Source organism: Colias philodice, chromosome 12 (assembly GCF_061535455.1).
Source record: "Colias philodice isolate Cphi_HAF_F1 chromosome 12, ilColPhil1 Martin Lab GWU primary, whole genome shotgun sequence".
Taxonomy (NCBI): Eukaryota; Metazoa; Arthropoda; class Insecta; order Lepidoptera; family Pieridae; genus Colias; species Colias philodice.
In genome coordinates, this window is record NC_143097.1 from 4,515,015 (window position 1) to 4,539,390 (window position 24,376).

The 24,376-nt window shown below is 32.9% G+C and overlaps 5 protein-coding genes and 3 long non-coding RNA genes across 8 annotated transcripts in view; 5 read left to right on the forward strand and 3 right to left on the reverse strand.

Moving 5' to 3' along the window:
- The window catches only part of LOC149483913 (uncharacterized), a 227,323-nt gene extending 222,936 nt beyond the window's left edge, over window positions 1-4,387 (reverse strand). Inside the window, exon 1 of the long non-coding RNA XR_016316368.1 lies at window positions 4,304-4,387. This is a non-coding gene — a long non-coding RNA (uncharacterized LOC149483913). The remainder of the gene's footprint in view (window positions 1-4,303) is intronic.
- LOC149483922 (uncharacterized) overlaps window positions 1-24,376 on the forward strand; it is a 188,253-nt gene that overhangs the window by 94,497 nt on the left and 69,380 nt on the right. The gene's annotated exons all lie outside the window — the stretch shown is intronic.
- Window positions 286-2,394, reverse strand: LOC149483929 (uncharacterized). Its single transcript, XR_016316366.1, has 2 exons — window positions 1,323-2,394; window positions 286-1,075 (listed from the first exon to the last, which is right to left on the reverse strand). It is a non-coding gene; the product is annotated as an uncharacterized LOC149483929 (long non-coding RNA).
- LOC149483930 (pyrimidodiazepine synthase-like) lies at window positions 2,608-7,422 on the forward strand. The gene is made up of 5 exons (XM_089701471.1): window positions 2,608-2,836; window positions 5,629-5,796; window positions 5,882-6,039; window positions 6,755-6,994; window positions 7,270-7,422. The coding sequence occupies exons 1-5, from the start codon at window positions 2,719-2,721 to the stop codon at window positions 7,393-7,395; spliced, it is 810 nt and encodes a 269-aa protein (XP_089557597.1). The 5' UTR covers window positions 2,608-2,718; the 3' UTR covers window positions 7,396-7,422.
- On the reverse strand, window positions 7,491-10,474 carry dup (chromatin licensing and DNA replication factor double parked). The gene is made up of 3 exons (XM_089701452.1): window positions 9,752-10,474; window positions 9,535-9,664; window positions 7,491-9,098 (listed from the first exon to the last, which is right to left on the reverse strand). The coding sequence occupies exons 1-3, from the start codon at window positions 10,270-10,272 to the stop codon at window positions 7,926-7,928; spliced, it is 1,824 nt and encodes a 607-aa protein (XP_089557578.1). The 5' UTR covers window positions 10,273-10,474; the 3' UTR covers window positions 7,491-7,925.
- Window positions 12,679-14,640, forward strand: LOC149483932 (uncharacterized). Its single transcript, XM_089701446.1, has one exon. The coding sequence runs from the start codon at window positions 12,679-12,681 to the stop codon at window positions 14,638-14,640; it is 1,962 nt and encodes a 653-aa protein (XP_089557572.1).
- SRPK (SR splicing factor protein kinase) lies at window positions 15,626-18,326 on the forward strand. Its single transcript, XM_089701453.1, has one exon. It carries the CDS (start codon window positions 15,746-15,748, stop codon window positions 17,555-17,557), a length of 1,812 nt encoding a protein of 603 aa, XP_089557579.1. The 5' UTR covers window positions 15,626-15,745; the 3' UTR covers window positions 17,558-18,326.
- Window positions 22,412-24,376, forward strand: part of Gbs-76A (Glycogen binding subunit 76A) — a 43,218-nt gene continuing 41,253 nt past the window's right edge. Inside the window, exon 1 of the mRNA XM_089701456.1 lies at window positions 22,412-22,564. Within this exon, the coding sequence (XP_089557582.1) occupies window positions 22,556-22,564 (9 nt within the window). The 5' untranslated portion in view covers window positions 22,412-22,555. The remainder of the gene's footprint in view (window positions 22,565-24,376) is intronic.

The following is a 24,376-nucleotide window of genomic DNA, read 5'->3' on the forward strand; positions in this document are numbered from 1 at the left end:
GTTTTTAAGTTATTTAAGAAAAACAAATTTTGCTGGAGTAACGTTTGAAACGTTACCCAGGCAAAATCGTCTTTCAAAAATTAGTTTCAGCACGGAACCAAATACATGAATAGATAGCTTTTGTTGCGTAGTAAATGTTTATAAATAGCAAAATTTGTGTGTGGTATAGTTCTTTAGTTATTTAAGATTTTGCTGCGGTAACGTTTTGGGATTTCCCAGATCTCGAAAACGGCTCAACGCAGAAGTTTGAAAAAAATACCAATAAAAGACCTCAATTTGTTTAAATTTGTTTAATCATTAGTTTTTGATTTGGTTGACGTAAACCAATGTAATTAAATGGTTTCAAAAATCAGAAGAAACGGGTTTGCAAGTAAACCAATACACTTATAACCAAATAAACAGCTGTAAAAAATACCCGTGGTTCGACGCTTGTTTACATCAGAAATATTAGATTTCATACTTTACACATTAAGAAGATAAAAACAAATTTGATTTATTTTAGACTGGTCGTACTTTAGCGATCAAATACGCAGTTCCCATAACATTAAGAAACATGGCATACTTTAAACAAATTAAAATGATTCCTGAAAATTCCTTCCTGTTAATTGCAGCTTTGAATTACGGCTCTAATGAAAGTTATCTCAAAAACAAGATTATGTCAGCAATTCTCTAATGAGCCGACCAAATTGAAAAGGTCACATAAAAGCGACCGCACCATACATAAGCGCAACCATCTGAAATGAACAGGATAATATAGATGTTTTGTTAGTACAGTTGAATACAAAAGTTTTCTGGTCAGGTTAGTTAAAATAATAAAATGGTTAAGATTCATTATTTTTATTTAAAAAATCAGTCTCATACAAATTATATGTATTGCTTTGCCTTAGCATCAACATTTTTGAGTTTTGTTACGTGTTACTTAGAGTGAATATTTTAACATTACATGTGACTGCCACAGGTGGATAACCCGTGAACCAATCATTGTCAAAGCGTCGTAACCTTCTTTTAACTTAATGTTGAAATATCCACTCTAAGTAACACGACATAAAGCTCATATTTCAATACCACAGTGTGACTTGAGTTGGAATTGAGTCGGCGTTGTGTGTGTAATGTGCAAAGCACATTTAATGTTTTTTTTTACAAAATATGTATTATCGGCTTAAATATGTATTAAGAGTAAGTAAGACAAGGCATATAGCTGTTGCGTTGCATTGCACACAGCGATGCGCGCTGCTCTGACTAGCATCAAGAACGTTAAAACGTTTTTAGCGTGGCTTTGCGTTGTGGTATCAAAATAAAACATTTGGTTTAACAGAAACAACAAATTAAGTACTAAAAATATAGCTACATGTATATATGTTTGTATTGTTTTAAATCACACTATAAATTATACACTATGATATTACACTTTTATTAACTAGTAAAAATTGTGTAATATGGTACTGCACTTAAAAAATATTAAAAAATCGGCTTCACGAATAACGTTTTTCTGCTTAACTGTACAAAACATCGGTTACCAAGCTGCTAATTTGCGAAGATTACCCGTACGTACGGTGCAGTCGCTTTTACGTGACCTTTTCAATTTGGTCGGCTTATTAGAGAATTGCTGACATATTCTTGTTTTTGAGATAACTTTCATTAGAGCCGTAATTCAAGGCTGAAATTAACAGGAAAGAATTTTCATGAATCATTTTAATTTGTTTAAAGTATGCCATGTTTCTTAATGTTATGGGAACTGCGTATTCGATCGCTAAAGTACGACCAGTCTAAAATAAATCAAATTTGTTTTTATCTTCTTAACGTGTAAAGTATGAAATCTAAAATGTCTGCTGTAAACAAGCGTCGAACCACGGGTATTTTTTACAGCTGTTTATTTGGTTATAAGTGTATTGGTTTACATGTAAACCCGCTTCTTCTGATTTTTGAAACCATTTAATTACATTGGTTTACGTCAACCAAATCAAAAACTAATGATTAAACAAATTTAAACAAATTAAGGTCTTTTATTGGTATTTTTTTCAAACTTCTGCGTTGAGCCGTTTTCGAGATCTGGGAAATCCCAAAACGTTACCGCAGCAAAATCTTAAATAACTAAAGAACTATACCACACACAAATTTTGCTATTTATAAACATTTACTACTCAACAAAAGCTATCTATTCATGTATTTGGTTCCGTGCTGAAACTAATTTTTGAAAGACGATTATGCCTGGGTAACGTTTCAAACGTTACTCCAGCAAAATTTGTTTTTCTTAAATAACTTAAAAACTACAATTCAAACAAATTTTGCTATTAGTAAACAAATTGCTCCTCATGATACACTAATTATTTGTTTAAGTCTCATCTCTCTAAAGCAAAACATTTTGCCTGGGTAACGCACACACGTCATTCTGATACATTAAATTAAAATAACCATGATATTAATGGATCTGTAATCTATATAAAAGAATGATTACAAGCATGATATGAAAAATTTGTACGAGTAGTTTCTTATCACGGCATTGATAGTGCCGTCCACGCGCCCCGCCACTTTTTTGTTGAGTATAATTGCGGAGTGGGGGGAGTATTTTTCCTGATTAGTCTATTTATAATTTTAGTGTTAACTCATAGCTACCTAGCAATTAGGAAAAATAGTGGGGCGCGTCTGCATAGATGAATAATTTATCTATAGGTACACCCGATATGCAGTAAACTGATAAACCCGCTTGGGTCGGACGGAATGTTATTTAAACAAGTCTATCCACTTACGATCTTCAATCTTGTTGAAAATATCATCTCGATCAGAGCCATGTCTTCAAGCAAAACTATTAATTTTAATAGCAAACATTTGAAAAAAGGTGAGTGAGTAATTGTAATTTTTTATTCTATAGATATAATTTTTTATTCTTATAGGTAAGTACCTACCTATATACCTAATGCAAACTTATATTATATTATGTTGTTAGGTTGTAGTTAATAAAATTTCATGAGTTCATAACAGACAAAGTAAATAGAATGGTGTCGAGGCTTGCTGTACTTTCAACTTTGTTTGTTAGTAAATTTAATAAAACAGCTGATATTGTATAAGATGTGTAATGTGTTGTACATTTTCATTTTTCTATTACGCAGTAATCTTTTAGAAAAATAAGACATCATCTATTTAAATACGCACACGAGTAAATTTTATGTTCATAATTAATTAATTAGGTACCTATTTATTAGTTAGTAATCTAACTATAATAACTTATAATTGAATTTATTCGTACCTAATACACATAAAGATAATATTGCAGTTAGGTTATACCTAGACATCGGATTATATGCATTTGCATATTTGCATATGCAAATGCATAAAACTCTCTAATTACGGCGTTAGTGCATAATATAGCCTTTTTCCCCAATCGTGCATATTTCGTTAAGTAGCGGGAGTTTTGATTGGTCGACTAACCTTTATTAGCCAATCAGAACGCTCAGCGAGTAAACCAACCCTATTTTGGCATGGTAAAATGGCAAAAAATTACAAAATGGGCTCCATTTTAAGTAATTTTTGAGCCATTAAAAATAGGGCTAGATTACCCTTTGGGGCTAAAAACTTAAAACACGGGTTGAATTCCAAAAAAGGGCTAGATTTAGCCTGGAAAGGTCTAAGGTGGCAACACAGGGCTCGCGGGTGACAAAAGTCACAAATTTGCGCTCGAAAATTTGGTTAAAATGCTAAATTGTATATTGGCACAAAAACTATACTTAATTTCAAGAAAATTTCACTGTTTTTGTACAATCTTTGATTTAAATTTAAAATTAATAAAGGTTTTTTGATTTTGTATTGTGCATATTTTAGGCATATCAGTCGTTTTAGTGCATATTTCGGCCTTTTTTAGTGCATATTTCGGCCTTTTTTAGTGCATATTTGCATGCATATTTTGGCATTTTGTTAGTGCATATAATCCGATGTCTAGCACTCACTTATATACCTATACATAAACACCATTTTAGGTTAATTAAACCTATCATAATCAATTAGTCAACTAAACTAAAATATATAGGTAATATATTTTATAGTAAGTAAGTATATTTTATTCTAAGCTTACCAAAATAAATATAGTAACTAGGCATTTTGCTTTTGGCGGGAAATTATAAATTTCAAATTTACTTTGTAATACAGTGGCTATTTATGTTTATTGATTGGCTACTTACATTTAGGCTTAGAAATGTGCAATATTACGTATTATAATTATAGTATATTGTCTAATCAATTATGAGTTTGTTATGTTCCTCCTCTGCAGTTATCTACTTAAAGTATTTACTCAGATAGTTGAAGTAAAAACTTCTTTAGCGGCGTTGGGTATAAAATCTTAAACTCGCGTCAGGACACGTGACCTGATCGAAAAAGCGTGAGACGGATGTTTTTTTTTAGCCCTTATATTCCATGCGTCAGACGGATACCATTCCAAAATATCAAACATGCTGAACGTTAATAATCAAGTTTTCACTTCTGCCGGCACTCCCGGAGTGCAACCCGTATTTTTTTTATTTGTTAGATAATGATTTTACAAGTACCTAAAACGGCATGTTAAAATGAGGCTAATAAGCCCCAATTGACATCAGCTGGTTAACTGCGTCAGCTTTTTATTCGATCACAATAGCTGTAAAATTAATACAGTATTAGCTTTACCTGTATGTAGCTCACTCCTCGACTCGATTCTGTAATCTGTCTCATATTCAATAAATAATAATTCTTTTAAATCATTATCCTGGATAACAAAAAAAAAAATAGTTTAGTTGATACTATCGAACGTGTTTTTAGTTTTTTTAACTAGGTACATAGGTAACTGTAACAATTATTATTACTTAAGTAGGTATAATATCATGGGTATTTACTATAATACATATATAATATAGTTTACTATGTATTTACTATTTAGTCGTGCCAGACATCCGTCTTGCTGCTTTTTGGAGTGATAGCGATCGCTATCACCACACATTTCCAAATATTTAATTAGGTATCTAACAAAATAACAAAATTGTTATTACGTCTATCAAGTATCATCACTCTGATAAGGACAAAACGGATGTCTGGCACTACTATCGGACCAGTCGCCTTTTATAAAAATAAGACTTACGAATCACAATAACTAACTATAATAAAAATAAACGAGTGGATTTTATGTTATTAATTATTAATAATAATATACTTACATTCTATGTAATTAGGTTTCTGTCTTCCATCGGCTTAGCCTTGAACTCTATGTAGACACCCGCACATAAAAATAACACTATGTATGTACCTAGGTATTGCAATTATGTATAAAGTACTATGTAATTTAAATAATAATTATTGTAGGTTGTAGAGTACCTACCTAAAATTTATTACAGTAAAGTCAATTATTTTGATTTTCGCGGGCCAACAAACATTTTAAATTGTTGTGATTTGTTTTTGTTATTCACTCAGATAGCATTCAAAATAGCTATATTGCGTGCATTTCTGGGTATCTTTTAAAAAAATATTGGTATCTATTTATTATTTTTTATAGTTAGGTACATCTAGGTACAATATAAAAACAATGCGTAGAATAAGTAGGTACAATCTTTAAAAAAATATATATTAAATTTAACGGTATTTATTAATTAATTATCTCTTTTTTTCTTTCAGGGGATCCCCTACCGAAATGGAATGGAAAGCCGAAATTGTATAACATGCGATACTGTCCTTTTGCACAGCGATCAGTTTTGGCATTAAATGCTAAAAATGTTGATTATGAAATAGTGAACATAGACCTATTGAACAAGCCAGAATGGTTGCCATCTAAAAGTTCTTTAGGTAACGATGGTGTTTAGGTATTATCATATTTTATCACCAAAAATCTTTGTTCCTTTAAAGGCTAATTTAAAACTTTGAATTATAGGTAAAGTGCCATCGCTAGAAATATCAGAAAATGTCTCTATAATAGAAAGTCTTATCGTCAGCGAATACGTAGACGAAGCGTATCCCCAAAGGAAATTATTGCCACAGGACCCATATAGAAAGGCGGTTGATAAAACCATCGTTGAAATGTCTGGCTATGTAAGTATAGATTTAGTCCAAAACATACGTCTTAAACCCAATAAATTATCCGTCACAGCAGAATTTATAATGCACTTGCATTTTTGTTGACCATGTAACACTTAGGTATAACCGAATACATGGAATGGCATAGTAAAAATTTTTATTATATAAATCAGCATATAATAAAATGAAATTATTACGGAATTATTTATTTATAATTCCTAGAACATTTTGATCAAAGCACATTCATGTGTATAAAATAAAAATATTTATTAATTTAGTTGGGTATGTTTGAACGCGCTGATCTGAGGAAGTAGTAGACCGATTACATACATTACAAAAAATATTATACTGTTGGTCAAGTAAGTGAAGCTTGATTGCTATCGTAGTATATTATTATTAGTATGTGGCTATAGTAATGTATGTACTAATAAAGCTCAATGGGACACGATTCACCTATTGTAGCACTGTGAATAATGTGCAGATAAGATAAAATATTGATTTATTTTTGAACGGTCTAGATTCTAGAACTTGCATTTAACATTTTATCGACCGACGTCAAAAAAGGAGGAGGTTCTCAATTCCCCTGTACCTTATTTTAAATTGGTACTTCAGAACTTTCGACTGATTGAACGATGAACGAAAGCTGGTGGTTGACGGCGGTTTAGTTTTCTACAAAATATTATATACTATTTACATATAGGTACCTAATGAATATTATTATATTTTTCAGATACATTCGATGTTTTTCAAGGTCGTTAAAGGTATTCCAGTCACAGAGGACACTACTAACGGGTTCTTTAATGCTTTAACTTTTATTGAAAACGAACTTAAGAAACGTGGTTCAACTTTTCTTCATGGAAGCGAACCGGGCTTTGCTGATTACATGATCTGGCCGTGGTTTGAAAGAATGCCTGTTGCAGCCGAATTTGATAAGATACTAAGCCTTGATGAAAAGAAATTCCCTACTCTAGTAAGTTACAATTACATACTCGTAATAATAATATTGATTGACTATAAATAAATTAAAATTTGATTACGATCAATAGAAAAGCATGTACCGCTTTACCGGAAATCCCACTGCAGAAACGAGAACTATGCGCGTTTTTCTTTAACCCCCTGGCGGAAAGCTAGTGTAACATATAATTTTAAGTACTTACAAGTATAATTTTTGAATTCGTATTTATTTACAACCAAGTTAAATTAATTTTAAAAATATTTATAAGCCAACTTTTTTTTTCTTTACAGGTGCGTTACGTGAAAGATATGGAAAACGACCCAGTTGTAAAAGCATACACAGTTCCAAATGATATTCTTAGACAATATCTTGAAGGTTACAGAAAAGGAGAGGTTAATTTCAACCTTTTAAATTAAAATTAGTTTTTTGTATTTTAAATAAAAAAAAAATTGAAGTAATTACATATTTTGTGTTTTATTTCTGTAAACCATTGAAAATAAAATCACTTGCATGCGATTAAAAAGATTTAATTTAAAATGCTTAAGTATATAAGTGAGTAGCGAAATCATAGCAGCCAGGACTGGCGAAACTATATAATTTAAAAACACGAGAAATATTGAAGGCACAATAGAAATAAAAATTAAATTAATACTTAAATAAAATAAAACTATAGTAGAATGTCAACAATGCATGATGTCTAATACATATTATAAATAACATGTCAATGTTAATTGCTACTGTACTAATTTATTTGATGTCAAAAATTTTTCTACGAAAATCAATGATTTCATGTCAAAACGAAAGTTCCTTACAACTAGCACACCACAATTTTGCAATCAAAAGTAGAAAAAAAAATCCTCAATGAAATAGTTTTGAATACAATTTGTACTTTAAAATCTACAATAACAACTGCTTAACTTAAAATTCAGTCTTCATTTAACATTAATTAGTCTGTCTTGTATTTGGCAGCCATTTCATCTAATTTGGAAATAATCGTTTTAAGATCTGTAGTTTTATCTAATTTTAAATAAGTTGCATTTCTTATTTCATGCAATTTAATCCAATCTGGCACTTCCTCTGTCAATATTTTTATATCTCTTTGCAAATCACTTGAGGAGACATTAGACTTAAAACTGCTATCCAATTTAGAAAGTATTATGTTCAATGCAAGAACATTCTTTCTCTCTGTAACAAATATGTTTCTTAGAGTTCTGGCAAGATCTGGCAGGCGGCTATAAATAGCATATTTTTGTTCATTCTCTGAAGACCTCGTCATAGCTTCTAATGCTTTTGCTGCTTGTTTTGCTTTAACTTTCTCAAGCAGTGATGCTGGCAAGTTCCGAAGAGCTGGGTTCAAAATAGTCACATTGCTAGTTGATGGTTTGTTTGTTTGGGTCCCGGCACTTGATGTTGTGGGTTCATCATTTAGTCCTGTTACTGCTTTTTCTTGTTCAGTCAAACCACGCGCCTTGGCCGTTGCTAGTTTTTCCAAAGCCCGTTCCATTTTAGTGTTGCATTTGAAAAGTTCTCTGGCTTTTGCAAGTACGTCTTGAGCAGAAGTCATCCTTTCTGCGTTTGGCATTTCTGGCAACTTTGAACTTTCAATTTCAGGAACTTTTTCCAGCTCAAATTCAGGATGCCAGCGCACCAACTTGTTATCTGAAATCTCAAGTGGAGGGTCAAGAGTCAACAAATATTGAGCATGGTGCTTCTTAACTACTTGTAGTAGCGTGTCATAGAAGTATCTCCTTCTTTCCAATAAAACACTTGGATTCATTATTTTAATATCATTGGGGAAGTTGGGAGATATAATCAGCTCATATGTATCTCTGTTAGACGAGGAGCTGAAATTTTTATTTTTCTGCACTTCAAAATTGTAAAAATCTGGCACTAAATGCTTGATTTGAGCTAAGTGTTTCTCTGAAAAGGTTCTTTTGAGCATTTCTTGCACTGATGGTTTTAGTTTGGCAAATGTAATCTTTTCATTTCTGTTGTATAATAATGCAACAACAGTTTCCATGCCACGGAACAACTCAGCGAGGAATCTGTAGTGGTGTGGTAACGGTAGTAAAGTTGATGATGCAGAGGCTAGCGATGCATGTCTTATGTATGCTGGCACCTGTTGAATTATAAACAAATCAATATCTAAATATAGGTCCATTGCAAAATATAAAAAAATACTACACAAATGTACTTTAATTGTTTACTTTATTTTGTCATAGAGTAATAAAATGCATATGCATACTCAATTTTAGGTCAGAACAATGTCACACAAGGAAAATAGTAGGTCAGCATTTATTTAGCCTAGAATGATTTGTTATTGAGTGCAAAGAGGATTTTAAGAGATTTTTAAAAAGTTACTATCTTGACCTACATTGTCTTAAATTGAATATAAAATATGAAAATGATGATGTTTTTATCTTCTTTTTTTATTTGCAATATAGGTACTACTATAATGAAGTTTGCAAAGGCTATTTGCAGGCTATTCAAATGTAAAAAAATTGAAGAGTATCCATGTTTCAAATATCTTCCAGATAATTTGTTTGTAGACTTACCTTACTTGGGCTCTTGACAGGGCTCACAAATACCTTCCTAGGAGACATCATTGGTCTTTGAGAAGTGTGAGCTTCAACTGTTTTCTTGGGTGATAAGAGTTCATTTTGAATCTGAGCTTTTTTACTAGGACTGAAACAAGAATCAAGAATTGTTTTAATTACCATGACGTCACTTATCTTTGAAATAGGTACGAAATAGGAATCAAATGTTTATTACCTCTGAGGAACGTCCACATCAATTGACCTAAATTCTTTTAGATTTTTCTTATCAGATTTTTCTTTGAGTTCTTGAATTCCCTTGCTTAATCGTTCAGCTGATGCTCTCAATTCTGCTAACCGGGAACTACTTGCTAACTTCTTCCTGATGTCACCTAAACTTAGCTCTTTTCTAGCTACATTGAGTGAAACACTTTTACCAGAGTTGGTATTCTTCACAATATTCGACGCATTCGACTTCTTTGCAAATGCTCCCACATTTTTCTTCTCCCCTGAAGCAGATTCTTTTGCAATCGGCTCCACATGCTGTGTCTTTGGTAATTCAGATTTAATAGTTTTATTTAAAGATGATTTATTTGATTTAGTGATTGTCTCACTACTTCTTGTACTGGACTTTGTTTCAACTTTATTAGCTTCTGGTATTCGTTCTAGATTAGGTATTTTACTTTTGGAGCTAATGATATCATCAGAGGCAGGTCTTTTTCTGCTATTAAAAAATGTAGTCAGCGTAGTTTGAGACATGTTTGTAAATTATTAATCACTGATACTTCACTTAAATTGTTTGTGCCTGTATAATTCACTTTAAAAAATAAATAATTGTAAAATAAACGGGACCTAATGATGCTACGCGTTGTTCTTTTTCCCTCCAAAATGAAATTCTGTCATAGATTTATTCATGAGTATCATGTCGCTTTGAAGTTTGACGGTTAACCACAGGTAACCACAGACAATTATTATTGAATAGAACGTTGTAAACCTCGGAGTTTGTAAACGGTCTTTGACGTGTTTATTATTTATGGACAGTGTTACCATTCGGCAGTCGGCGTATTTCGATTTTCCTAAACTATAGCCGTCTGAATCTGGAATCTGATAAAAACTGGTAAAAAATCAAACATAAGTATAGTACGACATAAAAGAGATGAAATTAATTATTTTGGAACTAATTCGTTTTTCATTACCTGGCAACCCTGAATTGGCAATGTAGCTGTCAAGTTGAATAAAAATTTGTTGTTTTTTTCGTGAAGTGGAGAATTATTGAGATAAAATTGTTATTTAGAACAAGAAATTTAAATAAAAAAGGAGACATCATGAAAAAGGTTAAACGTAGCGGTGTCCGTGATGTGGTGTATAAAGTTTTTATTCGGTGTTTGTCCGAATTTCAAGCTGGAAAATTATTGACTGATTTGGAAAACGTTTACAAACGTACAGCAGAATATACCGGTGAGATTCCATTTATTTTTCTCAGTACTACGTAAAATAGAATATTCCATTAGTAACGAGTGTTTAATGTATGTATGTATGGCGATTATTACGTTTTCGCAAATTAATTTGAGGTTATTTGTATGTAAACAAAAACTAGTTTTTATAGTGCGACCAGCACAATTTGAGTCAAGAAGTTATATCCAATCCAACCAGCCTCAAATAAAGTACCTAGTTTAGATTTTACTACATAGTATAGTGATAACTGTTTTCATACAGCTAAGTATCTATCTATTAATCAATCAAACCATAAGAAAAAAAATCATATTTACTGTATCATATTTACAGATACTGAAGATGCCCCGTACCCTCTTGCCAGTACTTCGAAACAGAGTGATGATCAGTCCTTTGAAGGAGTAGAATATTTAGATTTTGATGAATTATATTAATGTACAAAATTTATCTACAAAAAAAATAAAAATATGTGGTTTTCAAATCGCCTTGTTTTTTTCTACCCGACGGACCCAGAAAGAGGGTAATGTGTTTGAGCTGCATGTATGCTTGTTTGTTTGTATGTTTGATTCTATGTGCGCCTCTGCAGTCTAAACACTTGACCGATTTTTATAAAATAACTAATTCCAAATATGTACATTTAAGTAAAATTTGACCTAGGTAGGTCAATTAAAATACTAATGTATTTTTGTCTTAAATTACACTATTGCTACACTGAAACAATTATAACGGTTTAAATCGCGGTATTTATTTTAGATTATATTATATAGATTTTTGGATTTTTATTCTATAGTATCAAGATCGCTTGTGTCGCAGTATCAGTGTTGCTATATGAGCGACGGTGGCGCCCTCATTTATTTTCATCTCTTTTGTGTCGCACTGTATAATTATTGAATAAACAAATTTTGAGTTTGTGTTTCGAGTTTGAGTTTGAATATAGTCAAATTAGAAAAAGTGCGTATTGATCACAGGTATTGATATTGAGATGCCGATAGAATTATTATATTGACATAAGTATTCTAAGGGTTCATACGCACTATGCGGGTAGCCGCATTACGGCTAGCCGCGCGGCTGACCGCAGGATGCGGTTGAAGAACCGTTGCGATTTGCGGTCATGTCGATCCATTTCAAAGATGGAGTGGAAGAAGTTGCAACAATTTACTACATTTACACACGTTACCTAAAGAAGAAAAAACAAAGAAAGAAGTACTGGGTGCATCGTTATTTGCAAACACGAGATGAGAGCAAGCATTTTGCAACCACATGGTCAGCCGGATGGCTAGCTGCAATGCGGCTACCCGCATAGTGCGTGTGAACCATGAGTAAAAGTATTTTTGTAAAGAGAATCTACATTTCATAAGTACTTTTTTGACACGTTTGAAATTTTTTGAAAACATCTTATTCCTCTTATCTTCTCCCCTGAGTATTTATGTTCTGTGCTTATCTTTGGAGAACAATTCATGACACCAGATGACACCATTTTTACAGCCTTGAAGTACTGTAATAGAATTTTACTTTAGATGAAGTTGTGCTAAGTATATTTCCATTTACCAATTCAACCTAAGTCTGGTTACTTATTATAATCATTATCAAAACCAACGAGGGATAACTTGCTATTATGAAAAGGGCATGTTAAATGCATGTTAGAAATACTCCTTAAAATGACAAAAGTTTAGTAGAAAATAAGGGTACTGCGAGTTTAATTGATACAAAGTAATGCCACCTAAACCTATTTTGGTGAAAAATGAAAACAAAAAAAGTACAATATTTACACCAAGTAGAGTTGTCAGTAGGCCAGATAACCTCGAAGGTGGAGAAGAAACTGAAATTGCTGCACAAATATCAGTTCCCCAAGAAGGAGGATATGGCTGGGTTGTTGTTGCTGCTGCTTTTTTATCTATATTTATACTAGACGGAGTAGCATTTACCTTCGGTAGTTTACTTAATGATATGTCTGTAGATTTGAATATGCCTATCTCAACTTTACCCATAGTGAATTCCATTGCCCTTTCTATTTACTTTATGTGCGGTCCTTTAGCTTCTGCTCTAATAAATAGGTTTGGGTTCAGAGCATGTGCAATGTCAGGTTCGATAATTAGTTCATTTTCTTTACTGACATCATATTTTTCCACAAATTTTACGTCTCTTTGTGTTTTTTACGGATTTTTTGCGGGTTTTGGTTATTGTCTAATTAATATGGCATCTGGACTCGTTGTGGGATTTTATTTTGAAAAATTAAGGTCCATAGCGTTGGCAATTACTACTACTGGTTCAAGTCTTGGTATTATGTTATTATCACCTTTAAATGCATATTTATCAAAACTTGCTGGATGGCGTGCCGCAACTTTATTTCATTCCGGGCTCTTCGGGATAATTTTTTTCTTAGGCATGGCATACCAGCCCTTACTGTCTTTCACTGTTGTAAAAACTACAGAAGATCCAACTCGTACTGTGACTTATTTACCAAATTTATCAGCAGCTGCTTTAAAAGCTTCATCATCTCGCACTAAAACTGAAGGTATTATGCCAACTACTACAGAACGCTTGTTTGGCGCGGCTTCCAATTCTAATTTTCCTACAGCTGCAGCAGTAGTTGAAGATGCAACAGCAACACCATCTACACAGCCTGGACCGTCCACGGCGACCGTATCTAAAATTACATTAACTGCGAATGCACCGCAAGGTGGCATTAGTCCTAGGCAGTTAAAACAAGTGCAATCAATAATGTCGAAGACTAGTGTTCAAGATAAGGCAAAGAAAACTATTGAACTAAATGTTAATGTAGAGAAACCGAAAAAGACGAGTTGTTGGGGACGTTTATGCCAGTGGGAAGAGCACATTCCTGAGTCAAGACCCATGTATCGAGATGATGTATTTTATGATGGAAAATTGGAAAAATTACCAGCCTACCAAAAAAGTGTAATGGATACAACGACTGAAAAGACTGGACTTGAATATCAATTAGCTGTATCACGGGCAGCAACAGCTGTAGATTTACGGGAACGCAGAGGTGTTTTTACAACAGCTGCTCGACGAGTTTTAGCTACTATGATGGATCCTAAATTATTAAAAAGAAATTCATTTTTATTACTTTGTTTATCTGGATTTTTTGTGTACATCGGATATTTAGTCCCTTACAATTTTTTAAGAATAAGAAATGAAAGTGCTGGTATGCGCGCTGAACATTGTACTTTATTTGTAAGTGTTATTGGATTCTCAAACGCTGCTGGAAGATTAATATTAGGCGCTTTAGCTATTAAGGTAGAACCTTTACAAATATTTTCTTTTTCGCTTGCAACAGCAGGTATTGCTACAATGCTTTCAAACTTATCATTTAATTTATATTTTCAATATCTGTACTGTTTTTTATTTGGATTTTTTGCATCTTGTACGGCATCATTAAGAAGCTTAATAATTGTGTCTATTTTTGGCTTAGATAATTTGACAAATGCCACGGGAATTTTATTATTGTTCCAAGGCTGCGGAAGTTTATTTAGTGCACCTGTGGCAGGCATGTTAAAAAAAATATTTGGATTTTCTGCTGCCTTTTATGTGGCAGGACTATTTATTACCCTAGGTGGTCTGCTTATAATCCCTGTTAAACGAATGTCTAGTCGGGAAGAAAAAGAAAATAATAAATCTCAAAAGCCATCTATAACTCCAAAAACGATAAAATAATTAGTTAAATTATGAATGTGTATACTTAGATTATAATATTATATATGTTGGAGTAACATTACCAATATAACATTGTAATTCATTCTTCAATGTAGTTCCGTGGTAACAGTGCTATGCATTTTTACATTTTAGTTATGTATTTAATAAAGAAATAATAACTGAGGTGAAAAGTTTTTTGTTTGTCCGTGTTACCTCTTTTCTTTAAAAAAAAAATGCTATACGCGACATTATAGAGATAAACAAAAAATCTCATAGATTATTGTGTTGCTTGAAGAACTATTACAAAATAATTAACATTTTAAAACTATGTAGTTACACACAAATAACAAATGTTCAGATTATGAGGTTAAGCATGTTTTTAAATTTTTTTTAAGAATAATAATATTATAATTGTATTGTATTCAGTTCACACAATAATTACTCGACCGATTTGAAAAATTCTTTTACCAACAGAAATATACCTTTTTTTCTGAGTCACATAGATAGTCACATACACATTCTTAATTTCGATTTGATCCCGGGTCAAATACCTACTTACACGGAACGTTCTATAAAGGTTTGTTAATAAAGTAAAGGCGGTCGTACACGGACTGCTCGAGAGTCGAGCGGTCGGTCGTTGACGGCTCGAGCTGTCGCTACCAACCGCACAGTTGACCAGTGGTCGCGACTGCACGAGCAGTCGGTCGGTCTCAACTGCTTGAAGCTGTCCGTGTACGGCCGCTCTAAAAACTGATAAATTCTTAATTTAATATTTCATGACAGTCTGAATATACAATTCCTTCCACATCAACAATGATTATCAATATTTATTTCAATTATTATTTATAGTCGTTATAGTCAAGTATTTACTATTTACCATCATTAAACAAATTATTTGAATCAACAAATCAATAAAAAAAATACAATCAAGAAAATCAATATGAATCTATCAATAAAAATGTTATCTGTCTATTTTTGGATATTTAGCAATGGTAACATTAGAGATTTTCATGTTCGAACGCATTTTGTTCTGTCTGCAACCGGCCGCCATACTCAAACAAAAAGATTGAGATGAAAAGATAAATTTACTTAGATCGAACTGGTTGAAAGTGTTGTAATTTACTAAATGAGTTCTAAATCAGATGTAAATAGGAGAGTACTCGCCATTCAGGCGAAAAAGAAACGTCACAAATTGGGGAAGAAGAAAAATCGAGAGGAGGATCACGGCGCTGGTGTACAAGGGAACGGGGTGCGCAATCAAAATCAGAATCGCCTCGAACCAACACACAGTTCTTCCAATGAAACGATTGAAGAGGATGATGACGAACAATATGCTAGTGATGACGAGGAACAAGAAGATAGTGCCGACTATTGTAAGGGTGGTTACCATCCTGTCAAAATCGGAGACTTATTCCTAAATCGCTACCACGTCACTAGGAAGTTGGGATGGGGTCATTTTTCAACGGTATGGCTCTGTTGGGATCTTGTCGATAAGCGATTCGTCGCTCTGAAAGTAGTCAAGTCAGCGCCGCATTTCACAGAAACAGCTCTAGACGAAATTAAAATACTTAAAGCTGTCCGCGACAGCGATCCTACTGATCCAAAAAGGAATAAAACTGTTCAATTATTAAATGATTTTAAAATTACAGGTGTAAATGGCACCCACGTATGTATGGTGTTTGAGGTTCTAGGTCATCATCTTTTGAAGTTGATATTAAAATCCAACTACAGAGGAATACCTCGAGAAAATGTTAAAACTATAATACGACAAGTTTTAGAAGGCTTGGATTATCTTCATACAAAGTGTAAGATAATTCACACTGATATTAAGCCAGAAAATGTGTTAGTATGTGTTGACGAGTCCTATATTCGCAAATTAGCGGCCGAAGCAACAGAATTACATTCCTTGGGTCTCAGATTACCTCATTCTCTGATTAGTACGGCACCAAAGGAATTTCAAGAGCAAGTTGTAACAGGTAAAATGAGTAGAAATAAAAAGAAGAAGTTAAAGAAAAAGGCAAAACGCCAATCTATGCTACTTAAAAAGCAAATGGAACAAATTGAAGAAATGGAAGAGCAGAAAAAGGTTACAAATAATAGTGAGTCTGCACCCATGTCCCAAGATAATGATGAATCACCCCAAACTCCAGAAGAGGTGAGTGTTGTAGAGACTCGATCTGAAAATGATTCTACAATAAATGGGTGCAATGATAATCAAAGAGCCGATGAGGAGGCGTTTGATACTGACGCAGATGCTGTGCAAGTGAGAACTAAGCAGTACAGCTGCGGTGATGATGCAGGCACTCCAATGTCAGAAGGAGAAATGACTGACACACCACCATCCTTTAATTCTCAAAATAAAAAATCTCTTGATAAAAGACCTGACCCTGCATTTGATATTTGCGATGTTGAAGTAAAGATTGCAGATTTAGGCAATGCTTGCTGGGTTCACCGCCACTTCACAGAAGACATACAGACCCGGCAATATAGGTCATTAGAGGTTTTACTCAGTGCTGGCTATGGAACATCAGCTGACATTTGGAGTACCGCATGTATGGCATTTGAATTAGCAACAGGAGATTATCTTTTTGAACCTCATTCTGGAGAAGGATATAGCCGAGATGAAGATCATCTAGCTCATATAATCGAGCTATTAGGTGACATTCCCAAGAGGATTGCTGCATCTGGCAAATATTCAAAAATATTCTTCAATAAAAAGGGTGAATTGAGAAATATAACTGGCCTGAAACCGTGGGGATTAGTATCTGTATTAACTGAAAAATATGAATGGAGTCAGAGTGATGCAGAAGAATTTGCTGATTTCTTAAAACCTATGTTAGATTTTGATCCAAATCGGCGAGCCACTGCATATGAGTGCCTTCAGCACCCCTGGCTGAAGCTGGCCAAACAAGAACAAACTGAATCTGAGGATAATTGAAGCTGCTCTCTTTGATGTTTGAATGATTGTTAACATTCATAAAATCAGTAGTGTCAACTTACTATTTCAATGTTTTATGTTTTAATCAAAAGTTTATTTATGGATTTGTTTGTGAATGGTTTCATTTGTACTTGTATTGTTAGCTGTCCTTGATTCCATAAATTATGTACAATATAATTGATGCTGATAAAGAGATAATATAGTATATTAAAGTAGCAATGTATATAATACACCTGCTGCTCAAATGTAGTGCATCATATTAGATGAGCATTATTGGCATTCAGATAACACCAATTACCAAAATTGTACAGATAGCTGTAGTAAAAATTGTGATGTATGATGATAGACAATATAGGTTTTATCACATTAACCTTTAGGAATTTATTAGTTGACTTAGTAATGCACTAAAGCCACTCCTAATGTGAGAAACCTTAAGATGTCGAGCATGTATACTGTAGCCATTCAGGTAGTAGATATTTCACATAGTTTAAGTTTGTCTTTTATCACTATCACAAAAATCTCATAATGTAAACTTTAGAAAGTAAGACAGTATTTGTAATACCACAATTCCGAGACTGCCTTTTTATATTTGATGAGTCACTTAAATTTACAATGGTTGGAGTTAATACAGAGGCAGCGTGATACAGTGACCTTAACCAGTTGATATAGTTATATTATTATTTAACATAGATCCCGATCTACATGACCATAATTTGTATTAATTATATCTGCAAATTTACATGAATAAAATTATAAAACGAGCTTGTTACTATGGATTTTTACTTTGTATCTCCGCATTAACCTTATTACACAGTTACTTCAGTTTGTTTTTTGAATAAGTTTTATGCTATTTAAGTTTTGTGTATTACAAAAAGGGTGGAGCAGGAAATAGGTTATATTGTCTTGTTATGCAGTGCCTGTGGCCATATTATTGTATGTTGGTAACAATTGTGTTATATGAGATGCTATGTTACGGTGGCATGAGCACATTTAATATTAGATGTGCCATGAACAGCAATAGATTCTTTGATAATTATTAAAATGACTTATCCTGCTCTATTTTATGTTTTTCATTCCAACTAGGATATTATTTAGGCTACTACTACCCTACCCTATAATTTTTGTAATGTAAGTATTTGTTCATTGTTGTAGGAGGATTTTTTCTCCAACTTTGGTTGTAGGTAGAGTGAAACAAATAGGACAGTATCACAGATTAGAGAATAGTTTGACAGTATGCTTACATTAATTATATTTTAACTAGTTGAATATTAATATAATATTTTAGTATATGTGAATTTTAGTAATTACATACTTATCTATGGGTTATCTTTTTAGTTGTAACTTACTAAAAACAGAATCCTAATTCCTCACTGCCACTGGTGGATCTACACCGGACCTACTTAAAGATATTAAAAATACATTTACTTAGAAAGTGTAGACTGTAGGTCTCTGATATACCTTCATACAATGTGATTCTGACCTATAACATATTTCTATTTTTATATTTCTGGGTGTTTGATATTTTCAAAAATTACTAAAATACGAGAAATTAACAATGAAGGTAGGTAATGTAATTTATTATTTTTCTAATTTATGAATTATAAAGATGTGGGTAAAACTAGCTTCCGCCCGCGGCTTCGCCCGCGTGCTGTTTTCATAAAAGGTAATAGTTAGGGAGCCAGGTGCAAATTGGGTTCATTATTTCCTCTCAAGAGATAATTCGTCAGAAGCATCAGAGTATAGTATTATAAAGCCTCGTGAACGTCAGCTGGCGCTCGGTTGGGGGGGTGAGCGGTTGTAGCCTCCCACGCACGTAGGAAAAAAAAATACATTCATTCATTTCCTCTCAGCTAAAAATTTGTCAAATTGTAGCTAACCCAATATCTCAACGAAAAAAAATAATCAGCTGGTTACAGCATGGTGTATTATACGTCAGCTGGTGGCTCGAACATGAAAAAAAAATATTATTTTCCGTGATTTCCTCTCAAACAAAAATTTACCTGATGATAGCTTATATGTAACTGTGGATAAATATATAAGTCAGCTGGCTGTATCTTGGTGGAAAAACCGTCAGCTGATACTTTGAAACTTATTACATAGGAGTATCTATTGCCAATTTATATGCATCAGCTGACTAGATTTTCCTCAACTTATTGCTAGCTGATTCTTTTATTTATCGCATCAATATATTTTTAACACTCTCACTCACAAATTTTCATCTGAGAGGAAATGACGATATCTTTAATTATTCGACATTACGCTTCAATATAAGAGTTGAGTTGAAATAAACATTCAGTATCAATATTTTTGAAACGAATAAGTATGTAATCAAATAATTTTATATATTTAAATAATTAAATAATCAATTAGCAATAAATGAACTAGTTACTCGATAAAAAAAAAAAACAATATAATAAACTCTGCTCTTTTACGCATATCCAATTGGTTCACTGCTAATAATTTATTATTAAATGCAAAAAAAAAAAACAAATTGTGTAGAATTTATCCTTCCAAATGTAAAAAAGGTGAAAAGGGATATTATTTTAAACGGGGAGGTATTATACCCTGTGGATTCCACTGTTTTTCTTGTGATTGGTTTGACACTAGATGAGAAGCTACAATGGGGGGCCCATGTTGCCACCACCGCTGCTAAGCTTAGTTCAGCTGCATATGCAGTTCGAAGAATAAGGCATCTCACCGATGAAGACACGGCTAGATTGGTTTATTTTAGCTACTTTCATAGCATTTTGTCCTATGGAATTCTGCTATGGGGCAGGGCTGCAGATATAGAAACTATATTTATATTACAGAAAAGAGCCATACGCTCTATATATTATAATTTACGTGCTAGGGACTCACTAAGAGATCTCTTTAAGAATACTGGTATCCTCACTGTACCATCACAGTATATATTTAATAATATTTTATATGTACACAAAAACGCAGACTTACACACAAGAGTAGGAGATAAGACACCGTTATGGCACAAGGAACAGAAATAAAATTGAAATCGTCATTACATTCTTTAAATTTACCACCGATTCGGAAAGCAGTATCTATGGAGAAGAACTGGCAAGAAACTCCATAAAGATAACGTCATTTCCTCTCAGATGAAAATTTGTGAGTGAGAGTGTTAAAAATATATTGATGCGATAAATAAAAGAATCAGCTAGCAATAAGTTGAGGAAAATCTAGTCAGCTGATGCATATAAATTGGCAATAGATACTCCTATGTAATAAGTTTCAAAGTATCAGCTGACGGTTTTTCCACCAAGATACAGCCAGCTGACTTATATATTTATCCACAGTTACATATAAGCTATCATCAGGTAAATTTTTGTTTGAGAGGAAATCACGGAAAATAATATTTTTTTTTCATGTTCGAGCCACCAGCTGACGTATAATACACCATGCTGTAACCAGCTGATTATTTTTTTTCGTTGAGATATTGGGTTAGCTACAATTTGACAAATTTTTAGCTGAGAGGAAATGAATGAATGTATTTTTTTTTCCTACGTGCGTGGGAGGCTACAGCCGCTCATCCCCCCAACCGAGCTCCAGCTGACGTTCACGAGGCTTTATAATACTATACTCTGATGCATTTTACTAATTACCGCTTGAGAGGAACTTGGTCATAAAATCTGCTTCTGGCTCCCTAACCATAAACTGTTCTTTCTCAGGGTCTAATGGGGTCTAAAGATTGTCTGTGCCAAATTTCATCAAAATCGGTTGAGAGGTTTAACCGGGAAATCGTAACAGACAGACAGATTTTAATGAAATTGAATTAAATAAATAAATAATGCTAGTCGGGAAAATTTATAAAAAGTTAGTTAGTTAAAAACTTACTGATATTAAATAAATAATGCATATTCCACACCTATTTATTCTATAGCCAACCCTAAATTCATAAATTTTATGAACATTTTCTTTTGGCAATCAATTTAAAACCTATTATGTATCTCGCTCTCGTTTTGACTTGAATTTCGTATTGCATGTGATTTCACTGTTTTGAAAGAGATGGCGCTGGCTGTACCATATTTCATATTTATAAAATCTTGGAGACTTAGAACAAAATCCTAACCCTAACGCGAAAGTTTGCGAGGATGGATGAAGGGAGATTGTTACTCTTTCACGTAAATACTACTGAACCGATAACAATTAAATTTGGTGTGAAGGTAGCTGAAGACCCAGAATAACCAGATGAAGATTGAAGACCCAGTGTAAGTATATACTTAGGTATACTTGTATGTATATTATTATTAGTCTGTGCTTATACACACTTTTATCGTGATAAAATCAAACGTTTTATCACAAGAAAAAATGAAAGCCAAAAGTGTTTTTGCGTGATACACCAAAACTAAAAGTAATTACATACACAAAATGCTTTGACAAAGCCCTTGTAAATGTTCATAATAGGTATTACCATATTATATTATCAAGTAGCGATCGTAAAAGTGTGAAAATTAGAGATAACTTCGTGATTTTTTTTATCGAGTCAATTTTAATATTTTATCTTTTTGATCAAAAAGAATCCTCGAAAATATAATCTAGTTTGATATATATGTATATGTATTTTTTTAGATTTGGTCTTGAATAAGTATTAACTACAAGTATTATCTAATAGAAGATTGGTAATTTTGCTTTATACCCACTCTTGAATTAATGAGGCGTTAGTATAGGTAAAGGGCACAGTTGGGCGAAAGCTTAGGGCGGCAGTTAAGAAGGTTTGCCGAAAACCAGATGTGGCCGCGCCGGTTTCGCTAAAACCGGCGCTGGTGGTGGATGTTGGCACCTACTCTGATAGTATTCAAGAGACATGACGCATGCGCAGAAGCGCGGGCGACCTTCCTGCGTCCTTACCGTCAGTTGTCACGAAGCTTTGCACCGCGCATGTAAATAAAAACTTACACTTTCACTTTCGTTACGTACATACGAAAGTAAAGAGTGTTGTGATGTAAAAAGAAGACACGTTGTTGTTTTTGCGTTTGATACAGGCGAATGAAAAAGGTGCGTAATAGATGTAGAGGTTTCAATGCAAATCTATTTTAATTATATAATTTTGAAAATCAGTTCCTAAAATCTCAAGTTCTTACAAATGTATTTATAAAAATTACACCAAAGGAAAAGGTTAAACAGTTAAAGTATAATAGGTATGTAATTGAAAACTTGCGTAAGTTACATAATATTTAGTTTGAGAAATTTGTCTGAATTTAATTACATTATTTTTACCTTATCGCTTTTGACCTTGACCTTTGACCTATGTCAACGTCCTCTAGAGCTTGCATGTAGTACTCATTCATTCATGGAAATATGATTGCGTTTTACAAAGTTTTAACGAATAGGGATGTAAGAATACAATTACACAAATCAGACATATATAAATAAAGTGTATTATTTTGAAATGTGAGATGATGTTTTTTGAGGATGTTAGGATATAGTCCCTGGCCGAATGTATATATGTATATGTATACTTAGCACCTGAGTCCTGTACCTACAGAAACTTTCTTATATTTTTATGTCTGCGCTAATTTTAATTATTTTAATAAAAATAGAATAAAAACATCGGGTCCTTTTTGGGTTACCTAAATAATAAATATATCATATTTATGTATACATATTTATAAACTGCATGTCGACTTACCTTATACCTACTATGTATAACAATCAAGGCATGTACCTATTATGTATTTTGTAAGTTAGCTTCCCAACTCAAAAATCTATGTCAAGGTCGTTTCAATGTCCTATTGTACGTCATTATTTCCGAAACAAATAAGTAGTTCAATTTATATTAATATATTGGTTCCTTACCTTATATAGTGTTGATGAATATATCTGTGTATATCTGTTAAAAAGCTTATGTTATAGTTTATTCCTTATGAGGCACTAGCTGTGCCGCGCGGTTTGACACGTGGTCATGGACGAAAACAGCCGGCAATATTAAGTATTTTTATAGGCTATAAATAAGTATATGTATATTCTACATTTAGATTACCTACTGAAAAGTTTCATCCATATTCGTCCAGTAGCTTTTTCGTGAAAGAGGAACAAACATACATACATCCATCCTTACTAACTTTCGCATTTTAAATATAAGTAGATAATGCATTCCACACAGAAAATGGTGAAATTTTCTCTTTCTCTGGTGAAATTTTTACGGACAAGGAGATAGGTACCATCTGCTGTATCTGGTATTTGCCATTCCCTTTTTTAGATCTGAATTCCTAATTAATTGGTCTTTTTTACCCTAATACATAAATACCTATTTTCTATAATTCAATGAAGTTTCCAAATTTTTACCCATTTATATTGGTAAATACTCAATATAATATGAATGTCCCTATTTACCATGTCAAATAAAAATTCAATAGAAATTATCTCTAAGATAAACTAGAAGTGACTAATGCAGTAATTATTTTAAATTCTTCGTAACTTGCGTGCCGGTGTAGATCTGTACTTATTGTGATTATCTGTGCTTTTCTAAGAACTGTCGAGAAACACTAATCTAATTGATATTATATCTATCAATTAACAGGTAAGTAACAAGTACAGTGCCTATTTTCTATCCTTTTGAAATACCTATTTAACTTTAAATTATTTAAAAAATTAAACTACCTATATAAAAAGATATTTTATTAACTTTTGCATCTAATTTGTTACAATCATAAAAATACTGGTAGTTATATCAATTTATGTTTAGCTTCAAATACGTACGTATTCAATTTATGTAGAGCAGCAATGCACAAGAAAAGCAAAACTGCTTTCATTCAACACAGTCTTAATTTAAAGCCTATATTGTCAGAATCAATTACTGTAATTTGA

Coding starts and splice junctions, on each gene's coding strand:
- LOC149483930 (XM_089701471.1), top strand. CDS start 2,719: ATGTTATTTAAACAAGTCTATCCACTTACGATCTTCAATCTTGTTGAA. Junction 5,797..5,881: donor GCCATCTAAAAGTTCTTTAG/GTAACGATGGTG, acceptor TTTGAATTATAG/GTAAAGTGCCATCGCTAGAA. Junction 6,040..6,754: donor TCGTTGAAATGTCTGGCTAT/GTAAGTATAGAT, acceptor TATATTTTTCAG/ATACATTCGATGTTTTTCAA.
- dup (XM_089701452.1), bottom strand. CDS start 10,272: ATGTCTCAAACTACGCTGACTACATTTTTTAATAGCAGAAAAAGACCT. Junction 9,665..9,751: donor GATGTGGACGTTCCTCAGAG/GTAATAAACATT, acceptor TTCTTGTTTCAG/TCCTAGTAAAAAAGCTCAGA. Junction 9,099..9,534: donor CTGTCAAGAGCCCAAGTAAG/GTAAGTCTACAA, acceptor ATAATTCAACAG/GTGCCAGCATACATAAGACA.
- LOC149483932 (XM_089701446.1), top strand. CDS start 12,679: ATGCCACCTAAACCTATTTTGGTGAAAAATGAAAACAAAAAAAGTACA.
- SRPK (XM_089701453.1), top strand. CDS start 15,746: ATGAGTTCTAAATCAGATGTAAATAGGAGAGTACTCGCCATTCAGGCG.